General features: G+C 39.1%; 2 protein-coding genes across 4 annotated transcripts; one reads left to right on the forward strand and one right to left on the reverse strand.

Annotated features, from left to right (window-relative positions):
- Positions 1 to 1,249: 1,249 nt before the first annotated feature.
- On the reverse strand, positions 1,250 to 11,996 carry ptpn2a (protein tyrosine phosphatase non-receptor type 2a). The gene is made up of 9 exons (XM_029129390.3): positions 11,742 to 11,996; positions 10,762 to 10,852; positions 10,572 to 10,672; positions 10,391 to 10,489; positions 5,620 to 5,757; positions 5,124 to 5,333; positions 4,253 to 4,417; positions 3,096 to 3,304; positions 1,250 to 2,827 (listed from the first exon to the last, which is right to left on the reverse strand). The coding sequence occupies exons 1-9, from the start codon at positions 11,796 to 11,798 to the stop codon at positions 2,638 to 2,640; spliced, it is 1,260 nt and encodes a 419-aa protein (XP_028985223.1). The 5' UTR covers positions 11,799 to 11,996; the 3' UTR covers positions 1,250 to 2,637.
- A 263-nt stretch (positions 11,997 to 12,259) lies between these two features.
- seh1l (SEH1-like (S. cerevisiae)) lies at positions 12,260 to 17,611 on the forward strand. 3 transcript variants are annotated; one of them, XM_029129391.3, is made up of 9 exons: positions 12,260 to 12,596; positions 12,987 to 13,037; positions 13,209 to 13,355; positions 13,639 to 13,850; positions 14,161 to 14,259; positions 14,355 to 14,495; positions 14,594 to 14,748; positions 15,117 to 15,270; positions 16,487 to 17,611. In XM_029129391.3, the coding sequence occupies exons 1-9, from the start codon at positions 12,486 to 12,488 to the stop codon at positions 16,662 to 16,664; spliced, it is 1,248 nt and encodes a 415-aa protein (XP_028985224.1). In that variant the 5' UTR covers positions 12,260 to 12,485; the 3' UTR covers positions 16,665 to 17,611. The 3 variants fall into 3 exon arrangements, with proteins under 3 accessions (XP_028985224.1, XP_028985227.1, XP_028985226.1); XM_029129394.3 differs by having other exon boundaries at positions 12,267 to 12,596; positions 16,354 to 16,629; XM_029129393.3 differs by lacking the exon at positions 16,487 to 17,611 and adding an exon at positions 16,052 to 16,347 and having other exon boundaries at positions 12,267 to 12,596.
- Positions 17,612 to 17,794: the final 183 nt, after the last annotated feature.

Here is a 17,794-nt window from a genome sequence, read left to right on the forward strand (position 1 = left end):
AGTTCAGGGTATGCTTTGGTCACCCTACAGTAGTCCGCGACGACGTAAAAAGGACCCTTTTGTAGTCCAAATTGTAGTTTTTATCAACAGGCCTCTCCGTAGTACAGCCATGTCTGTAAGCTAGGCTAAACTCTTCATGCGATATTTCTTTCAGCATTTATAAGGTGTTTTACTAATACTTAAGGCTAAGTTTGAAATGTTTTGTTCTTCCATATACACTAACCCAATCAGAAAACATGAAAACTATTAACATATCTTCTGTTGAAATACTGAATTATTCATGGTTTCTCTGTGACTGTTGATTTTGCTCACAGTAAGAATAAAAATCATTACTAACAGCACACTGACTAATAGCTGTGGGGAACACAGTAATAGGAATAACTAGAAGGACAAGGACACCTTTAATTAGTCCGACAGTGGGGAGATTGCATCATAGAATCGCTAAGTATTAGGAGGGAACAAAAGGGTGCACATAAGGACTGGGGATGGATATATTGCCATACAAGTTTACGCAGTCCAAGGATGAAATGAATGAGTAGGTGGTGTTGAAGAGAAGATAGTATGTAATTATGGGTGGTGATTATTGCACATTATGAATATTGTACATGTATATTTGATGATATTGTATAGATTTAAAAAAATTACCATTCCATATAATGGAGTCGGATAGCAGCAGGCAGGAAAGATCTGCGATATCCCTTCACACAGCGACTGTGAATCAGTCTGTCACTATGCTGCTCAGAGCTTCAGAGCAGTGAGTCCTCCAGTGGGTGAGAGTCCTGGTCCAGGATGGACCAGGACTCTCTGGTCTGTGACAAAGTCTGCAAACATTTGAGTGAATTCAAATTTGGGCTTTTCAAGCAGCCACTGTTTCAACATGAAGCAACGTGTGTGTGGAAATGTCGTCTAAGTCGCTGTTTTACTTTTTTTTTTTTTTAAATGCTTGCTGTATGTGGGATTTGTTGGGTTTAGTTGTGTGAGGTTTTAAACCTTACTTTGTAAAGTGCCTTGAAATAACTTTGTTGTGATTTGGCGCTATATAAATAAAAAATTGAAATTGAATTGAATGTGAGTTTAGCCAGGACCCTTCTCTCATCCACCTCCTGCACCGTGTCCAGAGTGCAGCCCAGGACACAGCTGGACTCTCTGATGACCCTGTCCAGTCTCTTCCTACCCCTCCTGTACAGTGCTTCAGTGCAGCGTTAAACCGAGAGTGTGTGAAAGCAAAAACAGACATAGACGAGTAGGGTTAGGTACAAAACGGTAATCGTTTTAATCAGTATTTGATGTTTTATTAGCTATAAAAAAATCTGCAGCTCAGCAGCGTACACAACTCCCCTGAATTTGCATGTGGGAAATGAGTCTGGAATGTTTGGTCTATCCGGTCTTTTCATTTCAATAGTCAATACATGCTAATGACAGTTACCTTACATCCAGTTACAATGAATAATTCAGTGTAATATTATTCATGTTATGTGGGGGGAAAGCAGCTCAAACAAACTCTAATCTGTACTGATCATGCTAACAAACCTTGGAGCACTTTTTCGTTTTTCCATTTCACTCACTTCAAGGCACATTAAAAGCTAGTTCGACCAGCAAACAAACAAGAACAAATATGTTTGCCATCAATCACTAGCTAAAAACAATCCCAAGTGCTTTTGCTCCAGTGTCTAAATTGCACTATTAGATGCTTTAGATTGGTCCCAATCAATTCTAATCTATATGGTGATATGGTGTGTTTAAATAAAAGTCACATTTAACACAAAAGGTACTATTACTTGTATGATTTTGTAACATGGGTTGTCAGTTATGTGAAAAAAATTGAAGAAAATACATTCAGCATAAAGGGTTGCAGGGATTTTGCCGTCCTAAAACTGACAGCGTTGCTTTGGTTTCCTAAAAACAAACAGAGAAACTACAGTGTGATAACCTGAAAGTACACATGAACCCATCCAGTGGGTGAATACACTCAAGTGAGGAAGGACCTGACATAACTTCTACGATCCATGTGAAGGAAAGAACGGAAAATGTGCTTATTTAACAGCAAATGAAAACATTGACATTTCAGCAGAGTTTGAAACATCAGCAAGGCAGCTTCCAGTGAAAATATATATATCTGGCCATGCTGGGAAGCCCCAATAAATGTGAATGGAAGAAAGAGTGGCACTTTAGGGGAAAACTAAATAATTTTCATAGCTCTGGCGCCCTCCTACAGGTCTATGGTCAGGATGGACAGTAAAGCCATGTCGTTTTAAATTGAAAAAAATGTAACTATGCCCACAGATTATGAACGGAATCTGACCATTAGCAATGAAGAATGCAAAAATAAACCTGGTAAAATATTTGTACTGCACCTTTAGTAATTGTTTTTCCAAAGTGATTTGTTATGATACAGTACATTCACCAACAGGGGTGAGAAGAAAAGAAAATCATCGTGCTGGCACCAAGATCCTGAGATGTTTTTTTAAAGATCTTCTGAAAAATATACACACATTCATTTGATCTAGTGTGCCCAAGTTTTGACCTTGAAATAAATACCCTCGGTTATGCACATATTATTATCTAAATGTACTTAAAGAAGTACCTAATCCTAGGTACTGGTGCAAAATAAGAGTCCATTTTAAGTGAGCCAGTGTTTCATTGGGAGTAGATCCAGCAAACAAACAGGCCGACAGCCAAAGCTGCCCCAGCACCGACGTTAAGGAGGATGGGCTTCCAGTACAGCCACTGCTCTTGTTTCCTCTCTGAGTCAGTCAGTCTCTGTTTCATCTGCTGGACCTTCTGTGCTGTACTGGCGATCCTCTCCTCTCTGTTTCTCTTCCTGACACTGAAACAGCAGTTAAGAGCAGACAGGGAGAAGTCAGCAAAACACAGTGTAGAAAAAAAAAACAGCTGCATTGTTTCAACGTAATCAGATATTATTCCACAATATTGACTTATTTCCGCAACTAAAACTAATTTAGGTGCAATTAGAATTAGATTGAGCTTGTTGGACACATTGAGGAGTCCAAACCAACCGTTTTATTTGTGTCCTTTCTACATAACGGACCTGACAAAGGTTTTTACTTCTACAAGCCCTGAGCTGTGTTACTTACTGTCCAGAGTTTTCTGCCAAATTGAGGTTGTGGCTGTCTGGCTCTTGTGAAAGCAGGTGGTCTGCTGAAGCAGCTTGTGGTTCCACAGATGGTCCTGGCTGGCCATTAGGTGTGCTGTCATAGAGGAGAGGTCTGGGTGGAGGTGGGGGAGGAGGCAGATCCGGCTCTGAGGGGGGGGCAGGTCTAGGCAGCATCCTCTGCAGGTTTTTCTATAGGAGATAAAGGCATGTCGACCCGACAAACAGTTAAAAGAATCAACTGAAAAAGTTGAACAAATGTTTGAATAAAAGTAAAACCATCAACTCCTTTACACTTTTTAATATAAAATTTACATTTGTTCTCTCCCCTTCTTGACTGTGTATGTTGGTACATTAAGTGAAGGTTACAGAGTGTGCTGGCGGTCAACCGTCGACTCGGGGCAGGGCTGAGTGGTCTCTTCTTCTCATCGTGATCCCTCTGCAATGTTGCGGGTCACTTGCAGTCTGGATTGCTTGAGTGGCCCCCCTGCAAGGGTAGGTGGTCCAACACAGCTGGGTCCTCCTTGGGGCGTGGTGGGCTTCCCCTCACAGTTCCGATCCTTGGGGTTACTCCTTACACTGTCTTTGCAGATCTGTCTCTGTAGCTACTACTGCTCCCCCTGGAGGGCTGACCATGGCCTTTGATATCCTCTGGCCTCTGGGAAGGGTTGCATGTATTGTGTTTATTGTTTATGTTGGTGTGGTGGTGGTGTGTCTGGTGAGCCTTTGACTTGTTGGTATGCTCCGTGCTTTGCTTGTTCTATTATCATTACCATTCTATTGTTTATTACTTTATTACTTGTGAGTAAAATTGTATTTGCAGCTCCCAATTAAACCAGGATAAAAACAGATACTCATAGTGGGGCACACTAGTACTCCATACTGTATGCTAAGCTGTAGGACAGGACATGTGTTATAAAATACTCTGTGCTCAGGTACCAACAGACATTCTTTTAGTTAAGAGTATTGATAAACAAGACCTTGCTAAACAACTGGCCAGGAGTTGCCACAAAGTAAGTTTTCAGATTTATTTTAAAGTCATTATCATAAAACTGAAACTTAGCAGTCATGTAGCTCTGTGTTCAGTTTTGACAGCCCGAGACAGTACAGTCCTACTCTTAAGCTATGTGACAGAATTACCTGTTGTGCTGGGTCGTCTGTCAGGATCAGCTTGGCCCCCTCGATGACAGCCATGTAGGAGAAGCGTAGCTGGTCTGGGGTCTGAATCAGGCCCATGCGGTACTCCCTCATGTCCAGTAACACCTTCTGTATATCCACCGATGATGGATTTTGCCGCTTACTCATCTGCAGAACAGATTAACATGTTTAGAATACAAGTGAAAAAAAAAAAAACCCAACAACAACAACAACAACAACAACAACAACTGTATCCTAGGTGTCAAATAAGTGTTTCCACAAACACACCATCAGTTAACAAAACACCCAGATTAATGAGTGATCATAGCACGCATGCCCTTGAGGTGAGCACATGCCCTGTACGCTTTGGATCACTGCTTCATGATTAGCAAGATGTAAGAGTAAAAATTTACACGCTAATTAAAGTCTGTATTTGACTAAATGTAGCAAAACATTGAAAAGTCTTTTGAAAAGTTATTTTACAAAGATAAATAGCCGAATAAACTACAAATCAGCTATTTATTTTTGAAATAATCAGACCACGGAAGATCAGAAAGCTATGCATCATTCTAATTTTTTGATATGATGATAAAATCCAAAAAGGACAAGAACATTCCTCCTCTGGAATTCAGTGACGTCTTTTATAAACCACTCAAGAAAAAAAAAGAAAACTATAAGCACAACATGCCTCAACTTCTGCCTTTGCAGCTTTAACAAAGTGAAATCATCACAAAATCTTAAAACCAAAGGGTCCTGCCAAAACCTGAATCGCTAGTGAAGTTTTAACTTTTCTCCTTTCCAGCAAATGTGTTATGCAACATTTCCCTTTAACACTAACTGCATTTGTTGGCATTCTCCTTTATTTGCTTCTCACCAGGATGAGGCAGGTGTCCACCAAAGCGAAGGTCCCCGAGCGGCCGATCCCAGCGCTACAATGCACCACTGAGGGTCCGTGCTCTGGGTCCAGGGAGCCAGACTCTCGAACTTTGAACAGGAAATTAAGGAAGGAGGCAGGAGATTCTGGGACACCAAAGTCCGGCCATGTGGTGTAATGAAAGTGGTAGATCTCCCGCAAGTCCCCTGTCTGGGACGCAAAACATATGATGTTGGCTATGACTGGAAAGTGGAAAAAAAAAAACTGTGCAGAACTGGATTAATTTGTTGCCAGCAGATCAGCACACAACATCAAATAAACAGCATTTACCATTAGGATGTATGTGAAAGTAGATTAAAGCAATGTAAAGTAAGGAAAAATACTCCTATTTTTAATTTTAAAAGTCATAGAAAGTTTAATCATTTTTAATAAAGGAATGGTCCAGAGTTAGAGTTTGTGTTATTTATACATTATATAGGGCCTCTCTCACACTCACCTTTGTGTTCTGCAGTTCTAGCACTCGAATTGTGTAATAGGATCGGTCTTCCTCTGAAAGTAGCCTGACAATAAAGCCCGTATCTGTAAAAGACATCTGTGCCTCTTCTGAGGTTGGCCAATACTGGGCACACTTCTCCTGTTGAAACACAAAAGGACTTAAGTCACCGAGGGATTGGAGGTCACATTCTTTCACACCTCTGAAGGTTGTCTTGATTGAACGATAAAGACAAGTTCAAAGATGCACACTGATTGAGTTTGTCACCACAGATTCACATTGTATTTATACTACAGTTGAATTTAGTGTAGCGTATTGTATTGTTGCTTATCTTTTGGTTCATGTTGGCAACCCGGTTTTTCACTTTAAAATATACAATATGGAGTAACCTGATGTGTCTTAACCTTTTTTTCTCAACATCAAAGTAATCCTCTGTCCGGCTGGACAGATTCAATGTGACTTCAAAATTTTAACACAGTCACAAAAATGACAAATTACTATGAAAGTAATATACACACATTTGTGTGATTTTAGCATATAAGATGCATAAAAGATAAGCATTTATAAATTACTCATGTCCCATTGTGCTTCCATATAATCTAGTTGCTGCCTCTGGCTTCTCAATAAAGTGTGTGAATGGTGTGAGTGGTGCGTATCTTCTAATGCAGCACCAAACAACAAAGCAAACTAGAAAAAGTAATTTCTCGAGGAATTACGTGGGAGAGCTGATCTGCTGCCGCAACGATGACAAACGCTGATTAAGCTGCTGACGTCACAAAGTTGACTACGTCCAAAAGTTGACTACGGCAAAACGATGAAAACGATGAAAACGAGAAAACGTTGACAAAGATTAAAACGATGACAAAAGATGGCGAATAAAAAGATGATGATTAAAAAGATGACCAAGGTCATACTATGACAATATTTAAGAGATGACAATGATTCAAAAGTTGACCAAGGTTAAAAGATGTCAAAGATTAAAAAGTAGACCAAGGTGCATTGTTGACAATTATAAATAAGCTGACTAGCTTTTTGATTTGAAGAAAGTATTTGTAAATAATTACCTAACTATGTAATAGTTTAATAACTATTAAAAATTTACCAGTCAGAATCACATATCTTGCCATTTAGGGTAATAAATTACATTGGTGCTTTTATTTTGAAAAGATTTAGAGGTTGTGTGGAACTGCTCTGTACACTGAGCATCAGCAGTTTGACCTGTCAGTCAAATCTGCAGCTGCGCCGTCGCCATGGAGACGAAAGGCGGGAAAATCAGGCTCACTCTGCTCTGTAAAAGCAGAGTTTCACCCTGTATAAACAGGCTCGTTCCAGCTAAAGCATAATAGTTATCACAAAAATTATTTCATTTTACGAGTCCCAAGGCTTCAATGAGCAAATGGTGTGAATTTTATGTTTAAGGACAAAAGCTTGTAGCCACAGTGGCAATTTCAAAATATGTCTCCTCTGTTTTTCTCCCCAGACGTCTGCGAAAAATTATCATTAGAGTCTATGGGAGAATTTCAGGATGTCTCTGTGCTTTGAGGTTGATAGCGACTAAAGTATAGGTCTGAGGGTATATCCAGACACATCATTAGAAAGAAGACAAGTATGACTACGATTTAGTGAAGTAATTACGTTGATAGAGTAAAAATTGTGGCTGTAGTGACAAGTTAAAGACAGAAGTTCTGTCTTAAAAAAGCGCACCTTCTCACTGTAGCTGTGACATCACGCACTCTAGCAGAGCCAATACACACTAATGGAATAGCTGAAAATTTAACAAAAGCCACACGATATTTAAACGCTCACAAGTCGAAAAGTATAGAAGATACGAAGACGCTGATTTACACTGATAAAGTTGAAAGATGATAGACGCTTCTGAAGTTGAAATGACGTTTCTACGCCAAAGTATGACGATGATAGACGCTGATGAAAAGAGGAAAGTTGACACAAAGTTGAACGATGATTCCCATAGACGACCATTATAAAAAAAACGACGGAAAAAGTTGAATAACGTTAAAAGTTGAAAAGTTGAAAAGCTGAAAACGTGAAAAGTAATAGCCCCCATCTCCTCAAGACGACACACGTTTAGAAAGTTGAACGACGATTCTACGACGAAGCGTTGAGACGATGAAAGCGACCGAAAAACGGGTGAAATAATAATAAGAAGAACTAGAAAAAGCAAAAGCTGATCTGCTGCCGCAACGATGACAAACGCTAATTAAGCTGCTGACGTCAAAAAAGTCAACTTTTGGACGTAGTCAACTACGGCAAAGCGATGAAAATGAGAAAACGTTGACAAAGAATAAAACTATGACAAAAGAGGGCGATTAAAAAGATGATGATTAAAAAGATGACCAATGTCATACTAAGACAAGATTAAAATATGACAATGATTCAAAAGTTGACCAAGGTAAAAAATATATCAAAGATTAAAAAGTTGACCAGAGTGCATTGTTGACAATCATAAATAAGCTGACTAGCTTTTTAATTTGAAGAAAGTATTTGTAAATAGTTACCTGTGTAATAGTTTAATAACTAGTAAAAATTTACCAGTCAGAAACAAAAATCTTGCCATTTAAGGTAATAAATTACATTGGTGCTTTTATTTTGAAAAGATTTAGAGGTTGTGTGTGGGCGATTACTAAACTATAAAATAGTCATTAGATAGTCATAATTTATCATTCAATAGCAAGAATAGCCCTATTAAAGCAAAAGATTTCGATTTAGCCCTTTCAGAATAAAAGCACCCTAATAAGTTTAAATGGCTATTTACTGAACTCTAAAGTAGTCTCTATAACGATTGGCAAGTATTCAGAACCACAAATTTTCTAATCAATCTTGCCATTAAAGGTAATAAATTGTAATTGGTGCTTTTATTTTGAAAGGATTTAGAGGAAATGTGTGGGGGTAATAGCGTAACTGTCAATTAGTCTTTAAATAATCATAATTACCCATTCAAAGGCAAAAACAGTGCAGTTAAAGCTAATAATTGGCATTGGTGTTTTTATTTTGAAAGGATGTAGAGGAAGCACGTGTGGGTAATTACTAAACTGTTAATGTATCTTTAAATAGTCATAATTACCCATCTAAAAGTTGAAATATTGCTATTAAAGCTAATTATTTGGCTTGGTGCTTTTATTTTGAAAGGATTTAGAGGAAGTGTGTGCTTAATTACTACACAATCCAATAGTGTAGTTGCGTAATCAGTAATAAGCATGGAAATGCTGTCTACACTGAGCATCAGCAGTTTGACCTGTCAGTGAAATCTGCAGCTGCGCCGTCGCCATGGAGACGAAAGGCGGGAAAATCAGGCTCACTCTGCTCTGTAAAAGCAGAGTTTCACCCTGTATAAACAGGCTTGTTCCAGCTAAACCATAATAGTTATCACAAAAATTATTTCATTTTACGAGTCCCAAGGCTTCAATGAGCAAATGGTGTGAATTTTATATTTGAGGATAAAAGATTGTAGCCACAGTGGCAATTTCAAAATATGTCTCCTCTTGTTTTTCTCCCCAGACGTCTGCCGAAAATTATCATTAGAGTCTATGGGAGAATTTCGGGATCTCTCTGCGCTTTGAGGTTGATAGCGACTAAAGTATAGGTCTGAGAGTAAAGCCAGACACATCATTAGAAAGAAGACAAGTATGACTACGATTTACTGAAATAATTACATTGATAGAGTGAAAATTGTGGCTGTAGTGACGAGTTAAAGACAGAAGTTCTATCTTAAAAAAACGTCCCCTTGCACTCTGGCTGTGACATCACGCACTCTAAATAACCCAATACACACTAATGGAAAAGATGAAAATTGACCAAAAACCACCCAATATTTAAACTGCTATAAATCAGAAACTATTAAAGATATTTTAACGATCTGGAAGATTAATAGTTGAATAGTTGAAGATTATTTTGTAGTTTAAATGGTGTCTGTAGCCTAAAGTATGCGGAAGTAGTTAAAGCTGAAAGTAGACAAAGCTAAAGAGAATTTGAAAAGTTGTTCCCATTCATTTCAATGGGAAAAAAAAGTTAAAAAAAGCTTAATAACTTGAAAAATATGAAACATATGAATGAGAAAAGTAATAGCACACTTCTCCTTAAAAAGCTGAACATTTTGATATTGGAATCGTTTCTGTAGCTGAAAGTATGCGGGACTAGTTAGATGCAGAAAAACGGGGGGAAGAAAAATAATAATAATAATAATAATAATAAAGCTTAGAAAAACAATACAGTGAATGCTTTGCAGCATTCACTGTGATAATAATAATAATAATAACGCTTAGAAAAACAATACAGTGAATGCTTTGCAGCATTCACTGTGATAAAGCTTAGAAAAACAATACAGTGAATGCTTTGCAGCATTCACTGTGATAATAAAGAGCGAAGATCTCAATAGTGTGAGAGCTGTTCAGCTCTCCCACTAATAAAGAGCGAAGATATCAATAGTGTGAGAGCTGTTCAGCTCTCCCACTAATAATAAAGACCGAAGATATCAATAGTGTGAGAGCTGTTCAGCTCTCCCACTAATTAGGGTAATTTTCAAAATATCTAATAATAACTGAAGACGAAATGAAGATCTTGCCTCACTGCATGTATGAACAGACAGACAAACTACCAATAACTACTACTGCAACATGCTCTGTATTGTAGAAGATATATACCTTATCATCTATATACAGTATGTGTTTGACATCAATATGTGACACTATCTAAAATAGCTCAGATGTCAAAGTAAAACTGGAAAATTTGAAATCAACCGATGTTAAAGTGTACTTACAGATCCCTTTTCAATGACTCTGTTGAGCATTATGACAGCTTTGGTACACTGCTCCCAAATCATCAGCCAGAAATGACCACAGGTATTCCTCAAAGGCCCCTGCAGACGCAAAGCAAACACCTTAAGGCCACGTGTGCCTATGCAGACAATGACACGCACACTGCCTGTACGACACCGTTACCTGAGAAAGAATGTAAGCTCTTTGGGCTTCTTCTACCATGACTAAACTTGCATTGATGTAGTCATTTTCAGAGTTTTCAAGTTTTACCCGGCTGTGATCATCTGAAAGCAAAAGGGAAATCACACAGTGTTTAAAAACACTGAATCACAATCACTTTCACCAGTAACTATGTATTTGTGGTGAGGCTCACATGGGCTGACATCTCTGTAGCGGTTCAAGTTGCGATTTGCTGGAAGTCTGGCCACTCTGTAAGAATATTCGCCGGCTTGGTTGCGGATCTCCTGTGGGACCCAACAGCACAAATTAATAAGAGTCTCTGTGCTGATCAAAATGACAACAACACTGTAAGTCAGTGTTTGACAAAAATTTAAAAAGGTTAGGTGGTAGCAAATACTACAGGCAGCATTGGAAATAACAGTTGCTCTTTCCTTTATTGTGACTGTTTTTATGTGAATGTAATATTATCATGTTTTGTTTGCAGACACATTGACATAAATGTATACTTTTACACAGTAAAGGCATAATTCAGCATCATTTTCATACATATATCTCAAATTCTTTATTTGAAACTGTACGCGGCTAAAATAGTTGCATTGATACTAAAATACTAAGTGATGGTTCATTGTGTTTCAGTGCTGTCCTGTCTGTAATATTCCTGCTAGCATCCATTTACTAGCTCCAAATTACCGGTGAAAGCTAAATTTAGACCTGACAGAAACGCTACGAGCATAACAACTACGGGGCTCTTTCGGACAGCTGGTGGTGAAACACATGCGCTTTTCTGTGGAAGCCCTGATGAGTTCTAAGAAACTGCGGCTGACGTCTGTTAGCGTCAGGCAGCATTAACCTAGATGAGTTCCACTACGAGGGACTGTGCCGCTACACGTTTTCTAGCTGCAATCGCTGTAGCTACGGAAGTCTGCGACCCCGAGGATCGGTATTTTGCCCTCCGGTTCACTAACACTGAGCGCATATAAAAGACAAACAGCGTCTGTTTCGGTCTGTAAAAATTCAAGCGCTAACGTTAACCGTGTCACCTGTAAGGCTAAAAGTAGCTGAACACTGGTAAAGACAGCCTACGGGGTTAGCTATCAAATTAGCTAGCTAGCCCTAAGTAAGTTAGCAACCAATCGTCAATCGAAACACTAAAGGCCCAAAGTCCCGACTTACATTGTAAAGATTTTGCCAACTTCCGGACGAATCGATTTCTTCAAATTCTTGCTCCATTGTTTCGTAGCTGTTGCCCTGAGACGCCTATTGGATGATCTCCGTTGACCGAAGTACTCCTCTTAGTCAGTCATCCACACAGCACTTCTATGTAACCCTTGGGATCTCTGTGGGGAATCTGCTGCCCCGCACAGCGCACTGCTGCACGCAGGCTGAGTGAGTGGGGTTGCCAGTTACGTCTACGTCAAACTCCTACCGCAAGTGATTATATTACACCCAAAAGGCAATTTTTCTAAGACATGTTAACTTTTAAATAACCTGATTGAGTGTTTTAAAAAGTACATACGTTTAATCATAAAACTAGAAGTGACGTTACAAACGCAATAAATTACTTAAATATCCTCATTGAGTTACTGAAGCTGGCAACCCAGGTAATTTGCGAAAAACAGTTTACCAGAACTACAGAATGTTTCCACATAACAAGTTTAATAATAGTAACACGTTTACAGACTACATTATTGTTATTTCCTAAGTTTGACATTCTTTTAACATACACAGTTAAAAATTAAACGTTTATTACAATTGGTATAGAGCGCCCCTCTGTGGTCTCTACCGGTGCACACGGTCCGCTCTTCACGCCACGATACGGGTACCCGCCAAACGTACGTACACTGTAAACACGTGACAGGCCTGTTAGCCGGCTAGTTTAGCTTGAGATAGCGTTGCGGGCACATTTTATTTACAGTCATGTTTGTAGCGCGTAGCATCGCAGCTGACCATAAAGATCTAATTCACGATGTGTCGTATGACTTCCACGGTCGGAGGATGGCAACTTGTTCCAGTGACCAAAGCGTGAAGGTGAGTTAGGCTACGTCAAGTATACACAGATTTGCTAGTGTTAGCTTTAGTATTTCATGCTAACTCGAGCACTTTAGCGGTAGCCCACAGCTGTGTTCACTTGCTCTCATTTCCCATCATCTGTTCCTGACACATGCAGCGTAAAATAATTTGCTAGTCCTGACTCTCAAACCGCTTTGTGTTTAGCTAGTTTGTTAGCCATGGGTCCGTAACCAAAGGGAAACAGCAATTTTACTGTAAACAATGCAGAGTAGCTCTCGCATGCCTGTGAATAAATTGTAAATTGAAACCAGCTTAGCGTGGTAAATGTGTAGATTTTACGACCGGGTATGAGATTATACACATTTATGTTAGTAGTCTACATTAACTTTGTGATCGCGTTCCTCTCAGGTTTGGGATAAAACTGAAAATGGAGAGTGGCACTGCACGGCCAGTTGGAAGGTAAATTACAGCAGCTAGACGAGTTTTGACAAGTTAACGTTTCTTTGGTAAAATGTAATTCATCATCTGATATATTTATGTGACTTTTTTAATTTACCAGTCTTTGTAGACTGAATCATAGAAACAGTTTTTAATTTGAAGTCTCTGAATCAGTTTTCTTCTTTTCCTCAGACACACAGTGGATCAGTGTGGCGAGTGACCTGGGCCCATCCAGAATTTGGGCAGGTTCTCGCTTCCTGCTCCTTTGATAGGACTGCTGCTGTTTGGGAAGAGATTGTAGGCGAGTCTAATGATAAACAAAGAGGACTGAGCCACTGGGTTAGTAAATCATTCAGACAGCATGCAATCTGCAAGCCAAATGCAAAGACATTTTGACTTCTTCTGAGGCTTGTTTGTATTCTGCATTAGAATCTCCAAAGGAAAGGAAATCATGAAAAATCAGATTGTATTTCAGTGAACAGAGGCTGACAGTCGACACAGACCTTAAAAATAGAAACTAAGGGAAATGAGAACACGACAGCTTCTGTAGTGGCTCCGTATGTTCGCTGTTTTATGATTTTATAAAGGATCTGATCCAGTGTTTAACTTTTATCTGTTGTAGATAAAAAGAACCACATTAGTGGACAGTAGAACGTCAGTGACTGATGTAAAGTTTGCGCCTAAGCACATGGGCCTGATGTTAACCACATGTTCTGCGGATGGAGTGGTGAGGATATACGAGGCTCCTGATGTGATGAACCTGAGTCAGTGGTCCTTGCAGCACGAGATATCCTGCAAGCTCAGCTGCAGCTGCATCTCTTGGAATCCTTCCAGGTTAGAACATGGCTTTGGTCTTGATTCACTACATATTGCTTCTTTATTCTGGACCCTCAAAATAACAAAACTTATTCATCTAGTTTGCTTTTTGCTGCTACATTACATTATAGTATAGCATATTTGTCATGTAATTTAGTATTTAAAACTGATATTAATACATACTACTAATACTAATACATCTCCCTTCCAGAACTACACAGAGGTGGATCATCCATACAAAATCTTTCTGTAACACTGTTCTTACAGTACTTTCTAAACTTGTTTGTGTAGACTGTAATGGAATTTGTCTCTTCTCCCCACCACATAGCTCTCGTGCCCACCCACCAATGTTTGCAGTAGGGAGTGATGACAACAATGTATCATGTGGAGGGAAGGTTCAGATTTATGAATACAATGAAAACACAAGGTACATATTTGTGTTCTGTTATATGTTTAGATTTAAAATACACCCATTTAAAGTTTTGTCTGCTTTATTGTTTATTTTACCCCAATATTATAAAGGAAATATTCTAAAGCGGAGACACTGATGACTGTCACTGATGCAGTGCATGACATTGCGTTTGCTCCAAACCTGGGAAGATCTTTTCACGTCCTCGCCATTGCAACAAAAGATGTTCGAATCTTTAAGCTTGTTCCAATGAGGTGAACTACTTTGTTCTTTTTCTGTCATGTGAAGTGGATTGTTTATGCTACATTAGGAATGACATCAATGATAAACCCTCTTTTGGTTTTCATAACAGGAAGGAAAGCACCTCTACAGGACCCACCATGTTTGAGGTGCAGATTGTGGCTCAGTTTGACAACCATAACTCTCAAGTGTGGCGTGTGAGCTGGAACATCACCAGCACCCTGCTGGCCTCATCCGGGGATGATGGCTGTGTGCGGCTCTGGAAAGGTGAGAGGCTTTGTTGTGTTGGGATGGATTTTGAGATCAAGCTCAAGTAACTTTACAAGGTTAAAATATGACATATTATTACCACTGTTATATTGGATTATATCAGATTTAATGACCTTAACTCTATTTAAGTAGTATTATCAGATCAGATTTGGCTCATTTTAGTAAATATTCATTTGTGTTCAATGTTATAAATACACTTGAGGTCTAAAACCTGGTTCTTTTCTCATGTTATTAAGTTTATTTTCTGATATGAATTGATTGTAATAATGTTTTTGCCATATTGGTCTGACCTGGTGAATGTGTTTCTTTAGGGTTTGTAACAAATCATTTGTTGACCATCTTAAAAGCAACAACTTTCTTTCCAGCCAATTACATGGACAACTGGAAGTGCACGGGTATTCTGAAGGGAGATGGCAGCCCGCTCACTGGTTTATCTGGTCAGCCCACAGCCATGAGCACCATGATGGGTTCCTCTGTTCAGACCTCCCAGAATGCAATAAACGGGATGTCTGCAGGAAGGTAGGTGGTGTGGTGCGTCTGATGCCACTCACCCAGCCCTGCTAGAACTGACAACTTGGTATGCCTTGCACTGACCAGGACTGCAGCTGTTCCACTGACAATCGTTTGGTCCCACACTGACTCAATGCTACACTCATGCAAAAAGCTTCGCTTCCAGCGTACAGGTTGTCACCATCAAAACTCCTGCCTGTGATGGTGTTTGTTGTAACAAAAATGCTCTTGGTTTATACTAAGCCACGTTTGATATGTAACTATTTTGAAATATTCTGTAAAACCTTTTTCTAGTTATGTAACTTTGTTTTTTCCAATAATTAAACATTTTTTAGCCTCAGCAAGTGTCCAATATTCTCATGACAACTGCAATTAAGATCAATATTTAAGTAGCTCAGATCAGAACAGGAGACATTGCCCATTTCTAATTAGTTTTGTCTGGAACATGTTTGGCGCTGTGCTAATCCTATTTTTAACAGAGCTCTGTAAGCATTTGGCGACTAATTGGATCGTACACTAGCGAGCATGACAATATATTGAAGACTAAAAGCCCTTTTGAACTAATGGTGTTTGAGCCAACACTGATCTGCTATGTGCCCAACTTAACTTGGTAACCTATGCCCGCTTCACAGTTTTTATTTTTTAAACTAACTACTATCACATTGGTTCTAAGATTGTTATGACAATAATTTAGATTTTGTTATGAAGTTTGTAAAACAATGTATTTGTTGCATTCCATCTTCTGTGACAGTGGGTGTGTTAAAGTTATTGTACTGCTTGTGGCATGCAGGATTGGCAAGAGAGCCCCCTTTGCACCCCCCCTGCGGCAGCTGACATCTCCAAAGACATACCAGCATCCTGCACATTACTAATGTTTCCTCTGCATCAGCTTCTGTGTGACCATTTGTCTACATTTCTACATTTGTCATGTGTCCTTTTGTCATACTAGGCATGTTACCGGTTGAGGGCTAGGTTTTGGCATAAAAGACAGCATGCCTCTGTTTATAATCCAGTTTATTTTGTTGTGTTGTAACGTCTTTAAATAGATACAGAAAATAAACTTCTATCAACATTTTGCCTTCTTTCCTACAGCCTACATGCATATTTTCTCCTTTAATTTCTCATATCTACTCCCTTTTATTTTTCTCTCTGTATTTTGTTATTGTCTTCCTTCTGTCTGTGGATCTGTTGTCTGTGTCTCCTCCCATGTTTCACATTGCTTTAGGTATTTTTTCCCACCCCTGGAACCTCCTACAGTGGGGACCCGATATGGTCACCTGCTACCTCCCTCGTCCCTCATAGAGCACTGTGAGGCTGAGCCCGTTCAGCCTCAGCCACTGGCTCTTCCCCACAGACTGTCCTCTAAAACACTGCTGTCCTTACCAGAGGCTGAGGGGCAGTAATTTTGCTGGATTTTAGTTCAAATGAGCTGGGGAAAGAAATGAGCTGCAAAACTGCCATTCTGTTGTAATAAAGATCTTATTTTTTTATTAGTTTTTACATGTAGTTTTTTGGCTATAAGTTGGAATAAGATGCTTGAAAATGTAACATTTGTGTGGTTGGACTTATTTTAGAAAACCATCTCTTTAATTTTATTCCAATTCTATGGTTAATGGTGTCCATGTAAAATAATATGAAAAATAAAACTTTGCAATATAATCTATTCTATTGTGATTATGCACTGTAAAAGAATAATTTCTGTACAGTATATATCTGTTATTTTATTTGGTTGTGAAGATCGATGGAAAATTGACTGTCTGACACATTCAGTCCCTGCAGAGGATATATTGGTCACTATTACACAATGCTCATGGATATTTAAAATTACACACAGTGGAAGATGAAATGGACACTGTGCGTTATTAAAAGAATGCTGTCAAATATTTCCGTTCACAAGAGGCAAAATTCATTCAGGAATGACACTCTGGCATGCGAACATCCGATGCATGACTCATTATCTATTTTTATGTTAATACGACTGATAAATTGGGTCCATTTGATCAAAATAACTTTCAGGAGGAGCTCTGTTTAGGTTCAGTCATTGTGTCATTTATGTTTGAACAGTTTCCTTGTGTTTTGGAGAAACTAAATGATCCTTACCTTACTGTGCAGGTACGGGAAATATGGAATGTGGGTTAAATTGTGTGCAAATATACCTTCGATCTACAACATAGAATAAATAAACAGTCATTGTCATCAGTTTGGGAGGACGATACGATGTCATTGCATGCCTCTTCATCTGAATATCTGGAATGTGCTGGCTGCCACTTCTCCGCAGGCAGCTGTCTGGCAGACTTTCCTGCAGCTGCTTGAGCACATGACAAATAAACTCCCCACTTGGCTAATCGCACATTTTATGGTGGATTTGTGTCTGGTTTTATGTCACTGTTTGTGGTGGAAGAACGTAAGGGGAAGACGATAGCTACATCCCCAGACGGTCTACTGAAAACTTCCAAACTTCTAAATATCGATCTGATTGACGCGAGGGGCGTCCAATCAGAGTCGGAGATGTCGTCTTCTCAGGTTAGTTGTC

This window comes from Betta splendens, chromosome 16 (genome assembly GCF_900634795.4).
Source record: "Betta splendens chromosome 16, fBetSpl5.4, whole genome shotgun sequence".
In the NCBI taxonomy this organism is placed as follows: domain Eukaryota; kingdom Metazoa; phylum Chordata; class Actinopteri; order Anabantiformes; family Osphronemidae; genus Betta; species Betta splendens.

What these genes read in the sequence shown, in the direction of transcription:
- ptpn2a (XM_029129390.3), bottom strand. Translation starts at nt 11,798, where the DNA reads ATGGAGCAAGAATTTGAAGAAATCGATTCGTCCGGAAGTTGGCAAAAT. An exon ending in TGGACACCTGCCTCATCCTG is followed by an intron (nt 4,418 to 5,123) that starts GTGAGAAGCAAA and finishes TCTGTTCTGCAG; the next exon opens with ATGAGTAAGCGGCAAAATCC. An exon ending in CAGACGACCCAGCACAACAG is followed by an intron (nt 3,305 to 4,252) that starts GTAATTCTGTCA and finishes TATCTCCTATAG; the next exon opens with AAAAACCTGCAGAGGATGCT.
- seh1l (XM_029129391.3), top strand. Translation starts at nt 12,486, where the DNA reads ATGTTTGTAGCGCGTAGCATCGCAGCTGACCATAAAGATCTAATTCAC. An exon ending in CCAGTGACCAAAGCGTGAAG is followed by an intron (nt 12,597 to 12,986) that starts GTGAGTTAGGCT and finishes CGTTCCTCTCAG; the next exon opens with GTTTGGGATAAAACTGAAAA. An exon ending in AACGGGATGTCTGCAGGAAG is followed by an intron (nt 15,271 to 16,486) that starts GTAGGTGGTGTG and finishes ACATTGCTTTAG; the next exon opens with GTATTTTTTCCCACCCCTGG.